The sequence below is a fragment of the Salmo salar genome, chromosome 01 (assembly GCF_965601325.2).
Source record: "Salmo salar chromosome 01, fSalSal1, whole genome shotgun sequence".
Lineage (NCBI taxonomy): Eukaryota > Metazoa > Chordata > Actinopteri > Salmoniformes > Salmonidae > Salmo > Salmo salar.
Window position 1 is genome coordinate 178027501 of NC_138291.1, and position 24224 is coordinate 178051724.

The window sequence follows — 24224 nt, forward strand, 5'->3', positions numbered from 1 at the left end:
CAACCAACACTGTACCTCCACCATCCCCCATCCCCCAACACACAGACATGTAGAAATACCAACCAACACTAGACCTCCACCATCCCCCAACACACAGACATGTAGAAATACCAACCAACACTGTACCTCCACCATCCCCCAACACACAGACATGTAGATATACCAACCAACACTGGACCTCCACCATCCCCCATCCCCCAACACACAGACATGTAGAAATACCAACCAACACTGGACCTCCACCATCCCCCATCCCCCAACACACAGACATGTAGAAATACCAACCAACACTGTACCTCCCCCATCCCCCATCCCCCAACACACAGACATGTAGAAATACCAACCAACACTGTACCTCCACCATCCCCCATCCCCCAACACACAGACATGTAGAAATACCAACCAACACTGGACCTCCACCATCCCCCATCCCCCAACACACAGACATGTAGAAATACCAACCAACACTGGACCTCCACCATCCCCCATCCCCCAACACACAGACATGTAGAAATACCAACCAACACTGTACCTCCACCATCCCCCAACACACAGACATGTAGAAATACCAACCAACACTGGACCTCCACCATCCCCCATCCCCCAACACACAGACATGTAGAAATACCAACCAACACTGGACCTCCACCATCCCCCAACACACAGACATGTAGAAATACCAACCAACACTGTACCTCCACCATCCCCCATCCCCCAACACACAGACATGTAGATATACCAACCAACACTGGACCTCCACCATCCCCCAACACACAGACATGTAGAAATACCAACCAACACTGTACCTCCACCATCCCCCAACACACAGACATGTAGACATACCAACCAACACTGTACCTCCACCATCCCCCATCCCCCAACACACAGACATGTAGAAATACCAACCAACACTAGACCTCCACCATCCACCATCCCCCAACACACAGACATGTAGAAATACCAACCAACACTGTACCTCCACCATCCCCCATCCCCCAACACACAGACATGTAGAAATACCAACCAACACTGTACCTCCACCATCCCCCAACACACAGACATGTAGAAATACCAACCAACACTAGACCTCCACCATCCACCATCCCCCAACACACAGACATGTAGAAATACCAACCAACACTGTACCTCCACCATCCCCCATCCCCCAACACACAGACATGTAGAAATACCAACCAACACTGTACCTCCACCATCCCCCAACACACAGACATGTAGAAATACCAACCAACACTGGACCTCCACCATCCCCCATCCCCCAACACACAGACATGTAGAAATACCAACCAACACTGTACCTCCACCATCCCCCAACACACAGACATGTAGATATACCAACCAACACTGGACCTCCACCATCCCCCATCCCCCAACACACAGACATGTAGAAATACCAACCAACACTGGACCTCCACCATCCCCCATCCCCCAACACACAGACATGTAGAAATACCAACCAACACTGTACCTCCACCATCCCCCATCCCCCAACACACAGACATGTAGAAATACCAACCAACACTGTACCTCCACCATCCCCCAACACACAGACATGTAGAAATACCAACCAACACTGGACCTCCACCATCCCCCAACACACAGACATGTAGAAATACCAACCAACACTGTACCTCCACCATCCCCCATCCCCCAACACACAGACATGTAGATATACCAACCAACACTGGACCTCCACCATCCCCCATCCCCCAACACACAGACATGTAGAAATACCAACCAACACTAGACCTCCACCATCCCCCATCCCCCAACACACAGACATGTAGAAATACCAACCAACACTGGACCTCCACCATCCCCCATCCCCCAACACACAGACATGTAGAAATACCAACCAACACTGGACCTCCACCATCCCCCATCCCCCAACACACAGACATGTAGATATACCAACCAACACTGGACCTCCACCATCCCCCATCCCCCAACACACAGACATGTAGAAATACCAACCAACACTGGACCTCCACCATCCCCCATCCCCCAACACACAGACATGTAGAAATACCAACCAACACTGTACCTCCACCATCCCCCAACACACAGACATGTAGATATACCAACCAGCACTGGACCTCCACCATCCCCCATCCCCCAACACACAGACATGTAGAAATACCAACCAACACTGGACCTCCACCATCCCCCAACACACAGACATGTAGAAATACCAACCAACACTGGACCTCCACCATCCCCCAACACACAGACATGTAGAAATACCAACCAACACTGTACCTCCACCATACCCCATCCCCCAACACACAGACATGTAGAAATACCAACCAACACTGGACCTCCACCATCCCCCAACACACAGACATGTAGAAATACCAACCAACACTGTACCTCCACCATCCCCCATCCCCCAACACACAGACATGTAGAAATACCAACCAACACTGTACCTCCACCATCCCCCAACACACAGACATGTAGAAATACCAACCAACACTGGACCTCCACCATCCCCCAACACACAGACATGTAGAAATACCAACCAACACTGTACCTCCACCATCCCCCATCCCCCAACACACAGACATGTAGAAATACCAACCAACACTGTACCTCCACCATCCCCCATCCCCCAACACACAGACATGTAGAAATACCAACCAACACTGGACCTCCACCATCCCCCATCCCCCAACACACAGACATGTAGATATACCAACCAACACTGGACCTCCACCATCCCCCAACACACAGACATGTAGAAATACCAACCAACACTGGACCTCCACCATCCCCCAACACACAGACATGTAGAAATACCAACCAACACTGGACCTCCACCATCCCCCAACACACAGACATGTAGAAATACCAACCAACACTGGACCTCCACCATCCCCCATCCCCCAACACACAGACATGTAGAAATACCAACCAACACTGTACCTCCACCATCCCCCATCCCCCAACACACAGACATGTAGAAATACCAACCAACACTGGACCTCCACCATCCCCCAACACACAGACATGTAGAAATACCAACCAACACTGTACCTCCACCATCCCCCATCCCCCAACACACAGACATGTAGAAATACCAACCAACACTGGACCTCCACCATCCCCCAACACACAGACATGTAGAAATACCAACCAACACTGGACCTCCACCATCCCCCATCCCCCAACACACAGACATGTAGAAATACCAACCAACACTAGACCTCCACCATCCCCCAACACACAGACATGTAGAAATACCAACCAACACTAGACCTCCACCATCCCCCATCCCCCAACACACAGACATGTAGAAATACCAACCAACACTGGACCTCCACCATCCCCCATCCCCCAACACACAGACATGTAGAAATACCAACCAACACTGTACCTCCACCATCCCCCATCCCCCAACACACAGACATGTAGAAATACCAACCAACACTAGACCTCCACCATCCCCCATCCCCCAACACACAGACATGTAGAAATACCAACCAACACTGGACCTCCACCATCCCCCATCCCCCAACACACAGACATGTAGAAATACCAACCAACACTGTACCTCCACCATCCCCCAACACACAGACATGTAGAAATACCAACCAACACTGGACCTCCACCATCCCCCATCCCCCAACACACAGACATGTAGAAATACCAACCAACACTGTACCTCCACCATCCCCCAACACACAGACATGTAGAAATACCAACCAACACTAGACCTCCACCATCCCCCATCCCCCAACACACAGACATGTAGAAATACCAACCAACACTGTACCTCCACCATCCCCCAACACACAGACATGTAGAAATACCAACCAACACTGGACCTCCACCATCCCCCATCCCCCAACACACAGACATGTAGAAATACCAACCAACACTGTACCTCCACCATCCCCCAACACACAGACATGTAGAAATACCAACCAACACTAGACCTCCACCATCCCCCATCCCCCAACACACAGACATGTAGAAATACCAACCAACACTGGACCTCCACCATCCCCCATCCCCCAACACACAGACATGTAGAAATACCAACCAACACTGTACCTCCACCATCCCCCATCCCCCAACACACAGACATGTAGAAATACCAACCAACACTAGACCTCCACCATCCCCCATCCCCCAACACACAGACATGTAGAAATACCAACCAACACTGGACCTCCACCATCCCCCATCCCCCAACACACAGACATGTAGAAATACCAACCAACACTGTACCTCCACCATCCCCCAACACACAGACATGTAGAAATACCAACCAACACTGTACCTCCACCATCCCCCATCCCCCAACACACAGACATGTAGAAATACCAACCAACACTGGACCTCCACCATCCCCCATCCCCCAACACACAGACATGTAGAAATACCAACCAACACTGGACCTCCACCATCCCCCCAACACACAGACATGTAGAAATACCAACCAACACTGGACCTCCACCATCCCCCATCCCCCAACACACAGACATGTAGATATACCAACCAACACTGGACCTCCACCATCCCCCATCCCCCAACACACAGACATGTAGATATACCAACCAACACTGGACCTCCACCATCCCCCATCCCCCAACACACAGACATGTAGAAATACCAACCAACACTGTACCTCCACCATCCCCCATCCCCCAACACACAGACATGTAGAAATACCAACCAACACTGTACCTCCACCATCCCCCAACACACAGACATGTAGAAATACCAACCAACACTGGACCTCCACCATCCCCCAACACACAGACATGTAGAAATACCAACCAACACTGGACCTCCCCCATCCCCCAACACACAGACATGTAGAAATACCAACCAACACTGTACCTCCACCATCCCCCATCCCCCAACACACAGACATGTAGAAATACCAACCAACACTGGACCTCCACCATCCCCCAACACACAGACATGTAGAAATACCAACCAACACTGGACCTCCACCATCCCCCAACACACAGACATGTAGAAATACCAACCAACACTGGACCTCCCCCATCCCCCAACACACAGACATGTAGAAATACCAACCAACACTGGACCTCCACCATCCCCCATCCCCCAACACACAGACATGTAGAAATACCAACCAACACTGGACCTCCACCATCCCCCATCCCCCAACACACAGACATGTAGAAATACCAACCAACACTGGACCTCCACCATCCCCCAACACACAGACATGTAGAAATACCAACCAACACTGGACCTCCACCATCCCCCATCCCCCAACACACAGACATGTAGAAATACCAACCAACACTGGACCTCCACCATCCCCCAACACACAGACATGTAGAAATACCAACCAACACTGGACCTCCACCATCCCCCATCCCCCAACACACAGACATGTAGATATACCAACCAACACTGGACCTCCACCATCCCCCATCCCCCAACACACAGACATGTAGAAATACCAACCAACACTGGACCTCCACCATCCCCCAACACACAGACATGTAGAAATACCAACCAACACTGTACCTCCACCATCCCCCAACACACAGACATGTAGATATACCAACCAACACTGGACCTCCACCATCCCCCATCCCCCAACACACAGACATGTAGAAATACCAACCAACACTGGACCTCCACCATCCCCCATCCCCCAACACACAGACATGTAGAAATACCAACCAACACTGTACCTCCACCATCCCCCAACACACAGACATGTAGAAATACCAACCAACACTGGACCTCCACCATCCCCCATCCCCCAACACACAGACATGTAGAAATACCAACCAACACTGGACCTCCACCATCCCCCATCCCCCAACACACAGACATGTAGAAATACCAACCAACACTGGACCTCCACCATCCCCCATCCCCCAACACACAGACATGTAGAAATACCAACCAACACTGGACCTCCACCATCCCCCATCCCCCAACACACAGACATGTAGAAATACCAACCAACACTGGACCTCCACCATCCCCCATCCCCCAACACACAGACATGTAGAAATACCAACCAACACTGGACCTCCACCATCCCCCAACACACAGACATGTAGAAATACCAACCAACACTAGACCTCCACCATCCCCCATCCCCCAACACACAGACATGTAGAAATACCAACCAACACTGGACCTCCCCCATCCCCCATCCCCCAACACACAGACATGTAGAAATACCAACCAACACTGGACCTCCACCATCCCCCAACACACAGACATGTAGAAATACCAACCAACACTGGACCTCCCCCATCCCCCAACACACAGACATGTAGAAATACCAACCAACACTGGACCTCCACCATCCCCCATCCCCCATCACACAGACATGTAGAAATACCAACCAACACTGGACCTCCACCATCCCCCATCCCCCAACACACAGACATGTAGAAATACCAACCAACACTGGACCTCCACCATCCCCCATCCCCCAACACACAGACATGTAGAAATACCAACCAACACTGGACCTCCACCATCCCCCATCCCCCAACACACAGACATGTAGAAATACCAACCAACACTGGACCTCCACCATCCCCCAACACACAGACATGTAGAAATACCAACCAACACTGGACCTCCCCCATCCCCCATCCCCCAACACACAGACATGTAGAAATACCAACCAACACTGGACCTCCCCCATCCCCCATCCCCCAACACACAGACATGTAGAAATACCAACCAACACTGGACCTCCCCCATCCCCCATCCCCCAACACACAGACATGTAGAAATACCAACCAACACTGGACCTCCACCATCCCCCATCCCCCAACACACAGACATGTAGATATACCAACCAACACTGGACCTCCACCATCCCCCATCCCCCAACACACAGACATGTAGAAATACCAACCAACACTGGACCTCCACCATCCCCCATCCCCCAACACACAGACATGTAGAAATACCAACCAACACTGGACCTCCACCATCCCCCATCCCCCAACACACAGACATGTAGAAATACCAACCAACACTGGACCTCCACCATCCCCCAACACACAGACATGTAGAAATACCAACCAACACTGGACCTCCACCATACCCCATCCCCCAACACACAGACATGTAGATATACCAACCAACACTGGACCTCCACCATCCCCCATCCCCCAACACACAGACATGTAGATATACCAACCAACACTGGACCTCCACCATCCCCCATCCCCCAACACACAGACATGTAGAAATACCAACCAACACTGGACCTCCACCATCCCCCATCCCCCAACACACAGACATGTAGAAATACCAACCAACACTGTACCTCCACCATCCCCCATCCCCCATCACACAGACATGTAGAAATACCAACCAACACTGGACCTCCACCATCCCCCAACACACAGACATGTAGAAATACCAACCAACACTGGACCTCCACCATCCCCCAACACACAGACATGTAGAAATACCAACCAACACTGGACCTCCACCATCCCCCATCCCCCAACACACAGACATGTAGAAATACCAACCAACACTGTACCTCCACCATCCCCCATCCCCCATCACACAGACATGTAGAAATACCAACCAACACTGGACCTCCACCATCCCCCAACACACAGACATGTAGAAATACCAACCAACACTGGACCTCCACCATCCCCCAACACACAGACATGTAGAAATACCAACCAACACTGTACCTCCACCATCCCCCATCCCCCAACACACAGACATGTAGAAATACCAACCAACACTGTACCTCCACCATCCCCCAACACACAGACATGTAGATATACCAACCAACACTGGACCTCCACCATCCCCCATCCCCCAACACACAGACATGTAGAAATACCAACCAACACTGGACCTCCACCATCCCCCATCCCCCAACACACAGACATGTAGAAATACCAACCAACACTGTACCTCCACCATCCCCCAACACACAGACATGTAGAAATACCAACCAACACTGGACCTCCACCATCCCCCATCCCCCAACACACAGACATGTAGAAATACCAACCAACACTGGACCTCCACCATCCCCCATCCCCCAACACACAGACATGTAGAAATACCAACCAACACTGGACCTCCACCATCCCCCAACACACAGACATGTAGAAATACCAACCAACACTGGACCTCCCCCATCCCCCATCCCCCAACACACAGACATGTAGAAATACCAACCAACACTGGACCTCCACCATCCCCCATCCCCCAACACACAGACATGTAGAAATACCAACCAACACTGGACCTCCACCATCCCCCATCCCCCAACACACAGACATGTAGAAATACCAACCAACACTGTACCTCCACCATCCCCCATCCCCCAACACACAGACATGTAGAAATACCAACCAACACTGTACCTCCACCATCCCCCATCCCCCAACACACAGACATGTAGAAATACCAACCAACACTGGACCTCCACCATCCCCCAACACACAGACATGTAGAAATACCAACCAACACTGGACCTCCACCATCCCCCATCCCCCAACACACAGACATGTAGAAATACCAACCAACACTGTACCTCCACCATCCCCCATCCCCCAACACACAGACATGTAGAAATACCAACCAACACTAGACCTCCACCATCCCCCATCCCCCAACACACAGACATGTAGAAATACCAACCAACACTGGACCTCCACCATCCCCCAACACACAGACATGTAGAAATACCAACCAACACTGGACCTCCACCATCCCCCATCCCCCAACACACAGACATGTAGAAATACCAACCAACACTGGACCTCCACCATCCCCCATCCCCCAACACACAGACATGTAGAAATACCAACCAACACTGGACCTCCACCATCCCCCATCCCCCAACACACAGACATGTAGAAATACCAACCAACACTGTACCTCCACCATCCCCCATCCCCCAACACACAGACATGTAGAAATACCAACCAACACTGGACCTCCACCATCCCCCAACACACAGACATGTAGAAATACCAACCAACACTGGACCTCCACCATCCCCCATCCCCCAACACACAGACATGTAGAAATACCAACCAACACTGGACCTCCACCATCCCCCATCCCCCAACACACAGACATGTAGAAATACCAACCAACACTGGACCTCCACCATCCCCCATCCCCCAACACACAGACATGTAGAAATACCAACCAACACTGGACCTCCACCATCCCCCATCCCCCAACACACAGACATGTAGAAATACCAACCAACACTGTACCTCCACCATCCCCCAACACACAGACATGTAGAAATACCAACCAACACTGGACCTCCACCATCCCCCATCCCCCAACACACAGACATGTAGAAATACCAACCAACACTGGACCTCCACCATCCCCCAACACACAGACATGTAGAAATACCAACCAACACTGGACCTCCACCATCCCCCATCCCCCAACACACAGACATGTAGAAATACCAACCAACACTGGACCTCCACCATCCCCCATCCCCCAACACACAGACATGTAGAAATACCAACCAACACTGGACCTCCACCATCCCCCATCCCCCAACACACAGACATGTAGAAATACCAACCAACACTGTACCTCCACCATCCCCCAACACACAGACATGTAGAAATACCAACCAACACTGGACCTCCACCATCCCCCAACACACAGACATGTAGAAATACCAACCAACACTGGACCTCCACCATCCCCCAACACACAGACTACACACAGAGACATGTAGACTACACACAGAGACATGTAGACTACACACAGACATGTAGACTACACACAGACTACACACAGAGACATGTAGACTACACACAGAGACATGTAGACTACACACAGACATGTAGACTACACACAGACTACACACAGAGACATGTAGACTACACACAGACATGCAGACGACATGTAGACTACACACAGACATGTAGACGACATGTAGACTACACACAGACATGTAGACAACATGTAGACTACACACAGACATGCAGACTACACACAGATATGTAGACGACATGCAGACTACACACAGACATGTAGACGACATGCAGACTACACACAGACATGTAGACAACATGTAGACTACACACAGACATGCAGACTACACACAGACATGTAGACTACACACAGACATGTAGACTACACACAGACATGCAGACTACACACAGACATGTAGACTACACACAGACATGCAGACTACACACAGACATGTAGACTACACACAGACATGCAGACTACACACAAACATGTAGACGACATGTAGACTACACACAGACATGTAGACGACATGCAGACTACACACAGACATGTAGACTACATGTAGACTACACACAGACATGTAGACGACATGCAGACATGTAGACTACACACAGACATGTAGACTACACACAGACATGTAGACTACACACAGACATGTAGACTACACACAGACATGCAGACTACACACAGACATGTAGACTACACACAGACATGCAGACTACATGTAGACTACACACAGACATGTAGACTACACACAGACATGCAGACTACACACAGACATGTAGACTACACACAGACATGCAGACTACATGTAGACTACACACAGACATGTAGACTACACACACAGACATGCAGACTACACACAAACATGCAGACTACACACAGACATGCAGACTCCGAGTGGTTAATGATGAATTCTTCTTAGACCCATGACAATGAGATTTAATAGCACAGTAATGAGATTTACTAGCACAGTAATGAGATTTAATAGCACAGTAATGAGATTTAATAGCACAGTAATGAGATTTAATAGCACAGGAATGAGGTTTACTTGCACAGTAATGAGATTTAATAGCACAGTAATGAGATTTACTAGCACAGTAATGAGATTTAATAGCACAGGAATGAGATTTACTAGCACAGTAATGAGATTTACTAGCACAGTAATGAGAGTTAATAGCACAGTATTGAGATTTAATAGCACAGGAATGAGATTTAATAGCACAGGAATGAGATTTACTAGCACAGGAATGAGATTTACTAGCACAGTAATGAGATTTACTAGCACAGGAATGAGATTTAATAGCACAGTAATGAGATTTACTAGCACAGTAATGAGATTTAATAGCACAGTAATGAGATTTAATAGCACAGGAATGAGATTTACTTGCACAGTAATGAGATTTAATAGCACAGTAATGAGATTTACTAGCACAGTAATGAGATTTAATAGCACAGGAATGAGATTTACTAGCACAGTAATGAGATTTACTAGCACAGTAATGAGAGTTAATAGCACAGTATTGAGATTTAATAGCACAGGAATGAGATTTAATAGCACAGGAATGAGATTTACTAGCACAGTAATGAGATTTACTAGCACAGTAATGAGATTTAATAGCACAGTAATGAGATTTAATAGCACAGGAATGAGATTTAATAGCACAGTAATGAGATTTAATAGCACAGTAATGAGATTTACTAGCACAGTAATGAGATTTACTAGCACAGTAATGAGATTTACTAGCACAGGAATGAGATTTAATAGCACAGGAATGAGATTTACTAGCACAGTAATGAGATTTAATAGCACAGTAATGAGATTTAATAGCACAGTAATGAGATTTACTAGCACAGTAATGAGATTTACTAGCACAGTAATGAGATTTACTAGCACAGGAATGAGATTTACTAGCACAGTAATGAGATTTAATAGCACAGTAATGAGATTTAATAGCACAGGAATGAGATTTAATAGCACAGTAATGAGATTTAATATCACAGTAATGAGATTTAATAGCACAGGAATGAGATTTAATAGCACAGTAATGAGATTTACTAGCACAGTAATGAGATTTAATAGCACAGTAATGAGATTTAATAACATAGTAATGAGATTTACTAGCACAGGAATGAGATTTACTAGCACAGTAATGAGATTTAATAGCACAGTAATGAGATTTAATAGCACAGTAATGAGATTTACTAGCACAGTAATGAGATTTACTAGCACAGTAATGAGATTTAATAGCACAGTAATGAGATTTACTAGCACAGTAATGAGATCTCTCCAGGCTGTGCGATGACGTGGTCTTTACAGTCCACAGTAATGAGATCTCTCCAGGCTGTGCGATGACGTGGTCTTTACAGTCCACAGTAATGAGATCTCTCCAGGCTGTGCGATGATGTGGTCTTTACAGTCCACAGTAATGAGATCTCTCCAGGCTGTGCGATGACGTGGTCTTTACAGTCCACAGTAATGAGATCTCTCCAGGCTGTGCGATGATGTGGTCTTTACAGTCCATAGGGATGATCATGGTTTCCAAACAACCAGAAACCTTTGAATGGTAGTATTTTACCCGGTAACTCTTTGGTCTATTGCTGACTTCTCTAAATTATTTTAAATGTAACTCTCTCTCTTTCCCTCTCTCTCCTCTGCTTAGTGCGTCCACCTCAGACCTGTCAGGCTACGACCCAAGTTACCTGAGGAAGAGTCCAGACCAGTACAGTTCTAGAGGAAGTATGGAGAGCCTTGGGGAGCACCACGGCCACCCAGCCTACAGGTGCTGCTCTTGTTAATATGGCCTTTTTATCCTCAATGTGTGTAGTGCTGTCTGTCTCTGGTGGAGCAGCCTGCTACCTTTAATATCTAATCATTCAATCATGTAAGGATCAAAGTACTACTCTCCACTCCTCTCCACTCCTCTCTCCACTCCTCTCCCCTCTCTATTCTCTCCTCTCCTCTGCACTCCTCTCCACTCCTCTATCCACTCCTCTCTCCTCGCCTCGCCTCGCCTCTCCTCTCGCCACTCTTCTCCTCTCTTCTCTTCTCTTCTCCTCTCCTTTCCTCTCCTTTCCTCGCCTCTCCTCTCCTCTCCTCTCCTCTCCCCTCCACTTCTCTCTCCTCTCCCCTTCCCCTCCACTCCTCTCCTCTCTACAGTTCTTCCTGCCACCAGCTGTCTGCCTCCAAGTCTTCCAACAGCATGGACCACCTTCACAGCAAAAGGGACTCAGCCTACTCCTCCTTCTCTACCAGCTCTAGTATCCCAGAGTACCTAGCGGCCGCTCCGACCTTTAGTAAGGAGAGGTCATACTCCATGGAGACGGTTCCACAGAGGGGTGGGGTTAGCGGAGGAGGGGGAGGGGCCATGGCGGAGGGCATGCAGCATGCTGACATCCGATACGTCCGTACGGTCTACGACCCCCAGCAGGGAGGTGCCCAAGAGCACGAGGTCAGCTCCGCTGCGTTGCTACGCAACCACGAGCCCGGCAGGGTGGGTTCTCGTAGTGGGGGCAAGGCCTCCTGTCACCGCGGCAGTAGTAACTGTAGTAACAGCAGTGGCGGAAGCAACGGCGGTAATAACCATGGTAATAACCCCAAACGACACAGCGTTGGGCCGATCTGGGGCCAGTCTCAGTCCGCCAGCTGCAGTTCCTATGAAAGCCTGAAGGGGGCGCCGGCTCCTCCCATGCGGAGTGACAGCTACGCGGCGATCAGGCACCACGAGAGGCCCAATTCCTGGTCCAGCCTGGAGCAGACTCGCTCCCTCAGGGCTCTCCACAAGGGGTCCACCTCCTCCTGGCACCACTCCTCTGGGTCCGTGGCCTCCGGCTCGGGGAAGGGCTCCTACGGGGCCGAGGGCCAGCTCCACACCGTCATAGAGAAGAGTCCTGAGAGCAGGTATTTAGTCTATTCTATTGTTTCCATTGGCTTCTGCAGAAGGAGTCAGGAGCTGTGCTTTTTTAACCTGACATTAGTGCTCTGTCTACATGTACACATCACTGACAACTCTGGGACCTTATATAGACGGGGTGTGCCTTTCCAGATCATGTCCAATCAATTGAATTTACCACAGGTGGACTCCAATCAAGTTGTAGAAACATCTCAAGGATGATCAATGGAAACAGGATGCACCTGAGCTCTATTTGGAGTCTCATAGCAAAGAGTCTGAATACTTATGGAAATACGTTTTTGCTGTTTTTCCATTTTTTTTAAAATAGATTTGCCAACATTTTAAAACCTGTTTTAGCTTTGTCATTATGGGGTATTGTGATGTCATTATGGGATATTGTGATGTCATTATGGGGTATTGTGATGTCATTATGGGAGTCTCATAGCAAAGGGGTTGAATACTAACGTAAATAAGTATTTGCTGTTTTTCAATTTTTTTTAAATAGATTTGCCAACATTTTTTAAACCTGTTTTAGCTTTGTCATTATGGGGTATTGTGATGTCATTATGGGATATTGTGATGTCATTATGGGATATTGTGATGTCATTATGGGGTATTGTGATGTCATTATGGGATATTGTGATGTCATTATGGGATATTGTGATGTCACTATGGGGTATTGTGATGTCATTATGGGATATTGTGATGTCACTATGGGGTATTGTGATGTCATTATGGGGTATTGTGATGTCATTATATGGGTATTGTGTGTAGATTGATGAGGGGGGAAAAAATAATTGAATCAATTTTAGAATAAAGCTGTAACGTAACAAAATGTGTAATAAGTCAGGGTTCTGAATACTTTCCCAAATTGCACTGTACTTTGTATCTCTCATTTACTCAAGTGTTTCCATTATTTTGTCAGTTACCTGTTCTGTTGTTGCTGTATGTTGTCTTTGTTCCAGTTTCTCCTTGTTGGGTGAATAAAGGTTCTTCTTCTTCTTCTAGCCCCACCATCAAGCCCAAACAGGGCGTGGGTCAGGTCCCCCAGCCGCCTCAGCCCCAGAATACATCTGGCCGCCTCATGTCGCCCCAGGGCATCTACCCCGTGGCCCCTCCGGAGACCCACTATGCACAGATGCCCTCCAGCAGCCCCAGCAGTGTGTACCCAGGCCTGGCCAGGGAGAGAGAGCTCCAGGGGTTAGGGCTGGGGATCAGTGTGGATACAGGGATCGAGGTAACTGTAGAGAACGGATACCAAAGCAACACTTTCAACTCCAATGTCACCTGTTCCAACCAGCCTCAGCATCATGACTTAGCTCAGCCTCCAACCAAACAGCCAGGCCAGCCTGTTGACAGAGGACATGAGGAGACCCAAACCAAACTGGGTCTCTACAGGTCTCATTTGAAGGGGGAGGGACAGACCGTCTCCCGAAGGCAGAGCCAGCAGGGTCATGGACAGGGTCAGGTGTACAGACCCTCCTCAGCCCAGTCCATAGGCCAGGAGAGGAGGGACCCATACACTCCAGTCCAGCTGCGGAGAGAGACGCTACCCAGGTATTCCCAGGGCTCAGAGAGTTACACTGAGAACCATCAACAGGGACAGGTCAGACACACTGAACACAGCCATCCAGACCCTCAGCCTCCCACTACCATGCCCACTAAGATATCCAAGGGCCACGTTCCTCAGGGGATCAGGAGTAGCAGTACCCCAGCCCAGGGGCCTGATCATCGGGTCAACAACCAGAGGTCCAGGTCCCCCCTCCGGCACTACAGCGACCCCAGTCCACCCCACCACCAGAGGAACCAGAGGGGATCAGAGCACCCCTTGACCCGGCTAGAGAATGCCCTAGCGGAGGTCCAGCGCTGTGCCAGTCCAGAGAGCTCCATTAGGAGTCGGAGCAGCCACCAGAGGAGCCTGTCTGTCCTGGAGAAGGTAAACCGGTTCGAGCGCCACAAGCAGAGGAGTCATAGCATCAATGCCAGCCACACCAACCTGGGACCCTCCTCTTCCTCCCGTCCAACTCAGCCCCAGCCTCAGCCCAAGCACCATGAGAGGGCCATGAGCTATGGTACTGGTATGGATGACCTGCGTAACATGCTGGAGAGAAGCAACAGCCCCAGCAGCACCTACAGAACACTGAGCTCCTCCTCTAGCTCACATCATGGGAAAACAACGGTGGCCCACAAGGGTCATCATTACGCAGAGCAGCAGAGGCCAGGGAGTTGTGACCAGGCCAAGCCCCAGACCCCCAGGGACCCCTACCACCAGCCTAACCCCCTGGACACTAACCCTGGCTTGGCCCTACAGAGGAGTATGAGCACCTTCCAACTGGGGAGCCAGGACGGCCAGGAGGAGAACGGCCATGACAGGGACAGGTAACTGCTCTACTCTACCTAATGTGAATTATATCTGTTCAGTTTATTGTGCTCAGAACTATTTCACCAGGTCTACTTCCTGGTACATGTTAATAAAAGTGATTGTGATTCTGACAGAGAGTTCCATTGGAGGGATGACCTGCAGGACCTACTGGGGACCATCCAGGACACGTCCTTTAACCGGGCCTACAGGGACAGTATCAAGGACGCCCAGTCCAAGGTGCTCCGATCCACCTCCTTTAGACGCAGGGACCTGGGAATCAGCTCCAGCTCTAACCAGAGCTTCAACCCCCCTCCTGTAGTCAACAACAACCCCCCTCCTGTAGTCAACAACAACCCCCCTCCTGTAGTCAACAACAACCCCCCTCCTGTAGTCAACAACAACCCCCCTCCTGTCCCCGCTAAGCACTTATCCTTGGAGAGGAAGGCAGTGGCCCCCAAGACCAGTCCCAAACCCTCCATTGTCACCACCACTGGCCCAGCCACTTCCCTGTCCCCTCACACCCCCAAAGAGAGGCACACGATCACCAGCCCAGACCCAGCCCCAGCCCCAACCATCTCTCCCTCCCCTCACACCCCCAGAGAGAGGCACACGATCACCAGCCCAGACCCTGTCCCAGCCCCAACCATCTCTCCCTCCCCTCACACCCCCAGAGAGAGGCACACGATCACCAGCCCAGACCCAGCCCCAGCCCCAACCACCTCTCCCTCCCCTCACACCCCCAGAGAGAGGCACCTTGTCACCCCCAAGCCCGAGAGGTTCAGCCCCCCAGGGCTCCCCGGTGTCCCCGCCTTGGGCCCACCAGTCCCGGCCCGTATCGGTGGGCGTAAGAGGCTCACCATGGAGCAGAAGAAGAGATCGTACTCCGAGCCAGAGAACATGCACGAGGTAGGTGAACGTATCCACGATGCCATCTCCTGCTGTTTTGTCTTGGAACAAAGTACTGTAACGGCTGTCGGGAGAGAGAGTAGACCAAGGTGCAGCGGAGTTAGTGTTCATCATTGCATTTAATAATAGAAAGAACACTATACAAAACAAAACAAGAAAACCGACAGCCAAACAGTCCTGTCAGGTGCAAAACACTAAACAGAAACAATTACCCACAAAACCCAAAGGAAAAACATGCTCCTTATGTGTGACTCCCAATCAGCAACAACGAACTTCAGCTGTGCCTGATTGGGAGCCACACACGGCCAAAAACAAAGAAATACAAAAACATAGAAAAAGAACACCCTGGCCTAACCAAAATAAAGAACAAAAACCCATCTCTATGGCCCGGGTGTTACAAGTACTTAAAGGTAGACTCAGCGAGATGGCATTGCAACAAACACCACCGCCGATATTGAGATGAGCTCAATCACAGTCACACAGATTATCTGTGCATGTGCATGGATGTGCTTTGCACTGCTACAGTGTGGTTTAGTCTCAGGCTTTAACGCTCTTATTTGTTGTGGAAATTGACCCACTATGCGTTTACTTCATGCATGCAACGTCACCTTGCTACCTTACTGCTCTCCATTCAGGGGAGCAGCACTGACTCTCTGCCTCTCTTCTAGGTGGGGTTAGAGTCTGACCCGAGGAGGAGTGCCCAGCACCAGCAGATCCTGTTTCCAGGCACAGAGACCAGCGTGGCAGACCGCAGGAGGATGTTTGAGGTAGCAACCAGTCGCAGCCTGGGCTCCAGCTCCCAGGCTCCCCAGGCCCTCCAGGGCTCCCAGGCTGGTCTAGCCGTCTCCCGGCCGGAGCTCTGGCAGCTGCAGCAGGATGCCCTGGCTGACTACATGGAGAGGAAGAGAGGCTGGAGGACAGACAGGGACAGGTCCGAGGGGAGACGGCATCGTCACCGGCCCCACAGTGCCTACCTCCAGCCCTTCACAGACACCCAGAGTGTCTCTTCCACCTCCACCACCAGCCTAGCCTCTCTCCAGGAGCTGTTTGGCCCAGACAGCAGCCTCTCTGGTGAGGAAAGGCTCTGCTCCACCCTGCCTCCCGGTCTGCAGCTCCAGGGTAGTGTCTACCCAGGCAGGGTGACCGCACCACACATCCATGCCCAGGCCCCCACCTCAGTCTCCACCTCCCACCAATACCCCACTGGATTTGGATCCAACAGGCCTCTGGAGGGAGTGCCAGCCCCAGCCAAGGCCTACGAGGCTTTCCGGAGCCAGCGAGGCGATGGGGCCTTTGAAAGAGCTGCTCCAGCCCGGAGCTCTGGGAAGTCCACCTCAGCGGAGGATCTTCTGGAGCACTCTGAGGAGAGGCCTGCACCACAGCACTTCAGATCCCGCTCCTCGCCCTCTGTAGAGAGGCTCAACCAGGTACACTCTTCTGTCTTTTACATTTTTTTACAATGAAATGCTACTCTGGTACAAGACTAAAATAGAAGCACCACGCAATTCAGTTCCATAAAAACACATGACTTAAGTCTAGTTTTAGCTGTATATCTCAGGTTAGATGGTATATTAACTAGCTTGGTCCCAGATCTGTTTGTGCTGTCTTTAGGTTTTTTTAGGGGGTAGATATTGCAGATAGATTGTAGCTTCTATCAATGTAATTGTCGGCATCATTTCCAATCCCCCATATATGTTTTTACAAATATATATATAAACTCAGCAAAAAAAGAAACATCCTCTCACTGTGAACTGCGTTTATTTTCAGCAAACTTAACATGTGTAAATATTTGTATGAACATAAGATTCAACAACTGAGACATAAACTGAACAAGTTCCACAGACATGTGACTAACAGAAATGGAATAATGTGTCCCTGAACAAAGGGAGGGTCGAAATCAAAAGTAACAGTCAGTATCTGGTGTGGCCACCAGCTGCATTAAGTACTGCAGTGCATCTCCTCCTCATGGACTGCACCAGATTTGTCAGTTCTTGCTGTGAGATGTTACCACACTCTTCCACCAAGGCACCTGAAAGTTCCCGGACATGTCTGGGGGGGAATGGCCCTAGCCCTCACCCTCCGATCCAACAGGTCCCAGACGTGCTCAATGGGATTGAGATCCGGGCTCTTTGCTAGCCATGGCAGAACACTGACATTCCTCTTGCAGGAAATCATTCACAGAACGAGCAGTATGGCTGGTGGCATTGTCATGCTGGAGGGTCATGTCAGGATGAGCCTGCAGGAAGGGTACCACATGAGGGAGGAGGATGTTTTCCCTGTAACGCACAGCGTTGAGATTGCCTGCAATGACAACAAGCTCATTCCGATGATGCTTTGACACACCGCCCCAGACCATGACAGACCCTCCATCTCCAAATCGATCCCGCTCCAGAGTACAGGCTTCGGTGTAACGCTCATTCCTTCGACGATAAACGTGAATCCGACCATAAGTTTCAGTCACCGATGACGGCTTCAATAAGCCCCATATGCATAGCTGCAGGAAGATGTTGGTGGGTGGAGGCTCTAATATGTTTAGCATGCTCTGTAGACGCTCTATGGGTCCGCTAATACAGGACTAGTAAAGGGTTAGTACTACTCTAATACAGGACTAGTAAAGGGTTAGTACTACTCTAATACAGGACTAGTAAAGGGTTAGTACTACTCTAATACAGGACTAGTAAAGGGTTAGTACTACTCTAATACAGGACTAGTAAAGAGTTAGTACTAATCTAATACAGGACAAGTAAAGGGTTAGAGTTAGTACTAATCTAATACAGGACTAGTAAAGGGTTAGTACTACTCTAATACAGGACTAGTAAAGGGTTAGTACTACTCTAATACAGGACTAGTAAAGGGTTAGGGTTAGTACTAATCTAATACAGGACTAGTAAAGGGTTAGAGTTAGTACTAATCTAATATAGGACTAGTAAAGGGTTAGAGTTAGTACTAATCTAATACAGGACTAGTAAAGGGTTAGAGTTAGTACTAATCTAATACAGGACTAGTAAAGGCTCAGTGCACTACTTTTTGTTGAAATGTTTATTTAATTTTTTGTGATTCATATATTTTTAAAATGTTTTTCAGGGGGGTGCTGCAGCATCCTCAGCACCCCTACTTCCTGCGGCTATGCCCCTATGGTGAACGAGGGGCTTGTAGAATCATGATTATTTCACGTTTTTAGTTCTTCGTTCGCCTGAAGGGGGTTCTGCATGCTCCAGGCATTACTGACTCAAATGAACAAAATGAAAGATTTATTCTTTTGACTGAACGAGTGGAAAAGATCTGAGTCAATATAAGAGAGATGGCGACTAATAACACAATGAATGAGTTTTCAGAAGTTGCTGTTCTGCCATGATTAGTGCACAGTGTTCTGCAGCAGCTGACTGCGTTAGCTAATGTTAGCTACAACGTTATCACATTGATCAAATGTTACAGAGTAGCAAGCCAGCTGTCGAAGCCAATTTCCCGAGAACAGACCTATAACTTTGGTTCAGTAAAACTTTATCAGCAAGCTGGAATACTAGCTACCGAGCAAAATCTGGAGATGAGTTCCACGATTTGCCAGACAGATGGCTTCCTGGCAACTGAGTGTCGTGTTAGAATGACGCCGTCTGACGGAAGACAATGTTAGGGTATGTAGTGACTCTCTCGCTCTGAGTGCTTACAGACTTACAGACGATCTCACTGCACATACCAATCTGGAAACACACACAGGCACACACACACACACAGGCACACAGGCGCACACACACACACACACACACACACACACAGGCGCACGCACACACACACAGCACCAGTGTGGAGACATAATCCCACTATGAGTCATCCTCTCTAACATTGCTACAGTATAAACCCACCGTGACTCCAGGGGAAGTATCCCTCCCTGAATATTTATACTCAACGTAAACACTAATAATCACAAAATATCATCCTATTCCCTATCTAGTGCACTACTTTCAACCAGAGACTGCTGTTTTCCAATCCTATTGTGGGTGGGGTTTTTCCTAAATAAATCAATATCATAACTTCTGTGTCAGCCTGAATCACTGGAATGTTATGGTTTACCTCATCCTCCTCCTCCTCCTCTCACTAACTCTATCTCTCTCTGTCTCTCTGTCTCTCTCTCTCTCTCTCTGTCTCTCTCTGTCTCTCTCTCTCTCTCTCTCTCTCTTTTTCTCTCTCTCTCTCTCTCTCTCTCTCTCTCTCTCTCTGTCTCTCTTTTTCTCTCTCTCTCTCTCTCTCTGTCTCTCTCTCTCTCTCTCTCTTTGTCTCTCTTTTTCTCTCTCTCTCTGTCTCTTTCTCTCTCTCTCTCTGTCTCTCTCTCTCTCTCTCTGTCTCTCTCTCTCTCTTTGTCTCTCTTTTTCTCTCTCTCTCTGTCTCTCTCTCTCCCTTGCTCTCTCTCCCTCCCTCTCTCTCTCTCCCTCTCTCTCTCTCTCTCCCTCGCTCTCATTTTCTCTCTCTCCCCCTCTCTCCCTTGCTCTCTCTCTCCCTCCCTCTCTCTCCCTCCCTCTCTCTCTCTCCCTCTCTCTCTACCCACCCCCCACACCCCCATCGCTCTCTCTCCATCTCTACCTCCGCCCTCTCTCTTTCTCTCTCCATCCCTCTCTCTCCTTTCAGGACTTCAAGACAGGAGGAGATCTGAGGATGTTTCCGGACTTCTCTAATGAACCCCAGCTGTTCACACACAATGACAACAATAGGTTTGTTTCCATAGAGACAGAACCTTCTCAGTACACCCCAAATGGAACCCTATTCCCTATATAGTGCACTCCTTATGACCAGGAGCCATAGAGCTCAGGGCCCATAGAACTCTGGTGAAAAGTACTGCACTACATAGGAAAAAAAGTGGCTCTGGATAAGAGCGTCTGCTAAATGACTAAAATGTAAACAAATGTACATTTGGGACTCTGTGTGTCTGTCAGATTCGTTATGTATACAAACGGGGAAATAACCAGCAAAACTCCTCACATACTTGTCTTAGTAGTTAAGGCCAAAGTGTTTTCCACTTTAGTCATCCCATAGTTTCTGATGATCTCTCACATTTTTCCTCTCAAAGAACGACGTTGATGATGGGAACTGAGAAATGTTTTTTTTTTTTTTAAACATGCAGCAGACTTTTTAAGGTAATGGCCCCGGGTCAGTGCCTTACTTGGTCAGTGTTCTACTGTTCTGTTCGCTGCTATTTTAGAGCAGGATTGTCCTGGTTGGTGCAGAATTCCTGGCATTTAGAAGGAAAACCCCGGCAAACATGGATGAAAAATGGCATGCCAGGGACGGATGTGATTGTAAAGAAGGGTAGGAGCTCATACACTCAACAGTCTTGTTTGTGTGTGTGTTTCTTTCTTTCCAGGTCCATGGACAAGCAGCGTTCAAAGCGTCCCGTCTCAGCCTCCCAGTCCCAGGACGTGGCCTCCCAGTCCCAGGACGTGGCCTCCCAGTCCCAGGACGTGGCCTCCCACTACCTGCTGAATCAGGGTCCTTCCCAAAGCAACACCCCTGTGATGAGGAGAGAGAGGCAGAGGAACCCCGACCGCCAGCGGGCCCTTAGTGCCTTCAGCCTGGCTGCCTCTGTAGGTCTCCCCTGCCCCTTCTCCTCCCCAGGCACCAGCTCCAGCACTAGCCTTGACTGGCAGGTATGTCTATCTGTCTGTCTGGCTGTCTGTCCGGCTGAATGTCCTGTGATGCATTCTGTATCAAAGTTTTTGTGTTGCCTTTATTTAACCAGGTAAGTAATTGAGAACACATTCTCTTTGACAGTAATGCCCTGGACAAGATAGAGTTTGGCTTGTGATGTATTCTAGATGTCAGGAAGGCTTGTGTTGTTACCAGACACATTTCCCTCAGGGACAATGAAGTATTCATGAATTCATTCAGGTCAGCGAGAGGTTAAACCAGGGAAACCTGGATGCCATCGCCTTCCCCTGCCTGTTGCAGGTTGACGCTCCCAGAGCCGTGTCCCCAGAGACCAGGCGGCGCCCCACAGCAAATCAGGGCCAGAACCAGGGTCTGCAGACCAGGACCAGACTGGGCTCATCAGACACCAGCACCTCAGAAGAGACCCTGAAAGACTTCCCCATAGACAGTCCAGCTACCGTACCAAAGAACATCCTTCCCCTGGTCCAACCTGAAACATGTCCCAGACCACACCCCCTGCTCTCCCTCCGCATCTCAGAGTCCAACCTGCAGGAGACCCCGACCCCACAGGTAGTCCCTCCAATAGTCTCCTTACAGGACTATGACGAGGTGTTCCTCCAGGAGCTGGCCCCTCCCTCCCCTCCTCCTCCCCCGCTTCCCATCAGGGAGACGGACATCACAGAGGACTTCCCTCCTCCTCCTCCCCTTCTCCCCTCCTCCTCCTCACCCCCGGACAGAGAGGAGCATCGTCCTGAGCTGCAGCACTTTAACAGGTACACCATGCTGTCACAGCCACACATTACTACTGCACGATATAACAAAGGTTTTTTCCACTAGACAAAGAGACAACACCTGATATAATACAACAATGTTGAAATGTTCAATCTTTTAGAAAATTGTCCCCTCATCATTACTGCCATGTGTACCGTCTGTTTCTATCCATACAGCTGTGAGTTCCTGGAGGCTGTGTGTCCAGAGAGAAGACCATCTATCTCCTCCCTTTCCCCTCAGACAGTCCCCCCCTCTATCTCCCAGCCTGAGACTCCGACCCACCACACCCTCATCGACCCCAGCAGCAGTATCCCAGATCCCCAGCAGGGGCCTAGCGGTAAGGAAAGCCTGGGGCTAGAGTACCATCTCCTGGCCAGGAGGGAGAGGTCTGCTGGGGAGCTGAAGGTGGAAGCCCTGGTCAGACAGCTGGTGTCCCGGGGGGATAAGACCCTGAGCCCGATGCTGGACACCTGGCCCGGGGGCGGACGGACCAGCACCATGGACCTGATGGAAGAGATCTTTCCCGCGGTGGGAGGGAGGTTGCCGTGGCAACGCCGTAGGAGCAGCACCTGGCTGGAGGACAGGTAGGAGGGGGAGGAGACAAGGGAAGAGGGGACGGGAGGGGAGGAGGTGAGAGGTGGGGTGAGGTCTGGTTATCCAGAGGGACTCTGTGTGTGTGTGTGTGTGTGTGTGTGTGTGTGTGTGTGTGTGTGTGTGTGTGTGTGTGTGTGTGTGTGTGTGTGTGTGTGTGTGTGTGTGTGTGTGTGTGTGTGTGTGTGTGTGTCTGTGTGTGTGTGTGTGTGTTTTATTCCTGTTATGTAACTTAATGATAGGCTAGACTATATGATCAGGGTTCATTAACAACAGCTATGCTATAACCAAGGGCCTTTGTTGAGTCT

The 24224-nt window shown here is 49.5% G+C and overlaps 1 protein-coding gene across 4 annotated transcripts in view; it reads left to right on the forward strand.

Moving 5' to 3' along the window:
- The window catches only part of LOC106572051 (protein Shroom3), a 199182-nt gene that overhangs the window by 157120 nt on the left and 17838 nt on the right, over positions 1–24224 (forward strand). For 3 of the 4 annotated variants that reach the window (XM_014145854.3, XM_045693929.2, XM_014145863.3), the window contains 9 exons: positions 12420–12539; positions 12917–13657; positions 14658–16028; positions 16146–16917; positions 17586–18344; positions 21538–21620; positions 22271–22553; positions 22795–23327; positions 23502–23909. In XM_014145854.3, the coding sequence (XP_014001329.3) occupies positions 12420–12539; positions 12917–13657; positions 14658–16028; positions 16146–16917; positions 17586–18344; positions 21538–21620; positions 22271–22553; positions 22795–23327; positions 23502–23909 (5070 nt within the window). The remainder of the gene's footprint in view (positions 1–12419; positions 12540–12916; positions 13658–14657; positions 16029–16145; positions 16918–17585; positions 18345–21537; positions 21621–22270; positions 22554–22794; positions 23328–23501; positions 23910–24224) is intronic. The other variant, XM_045693924.2, reaches the window with a different exon arrangement.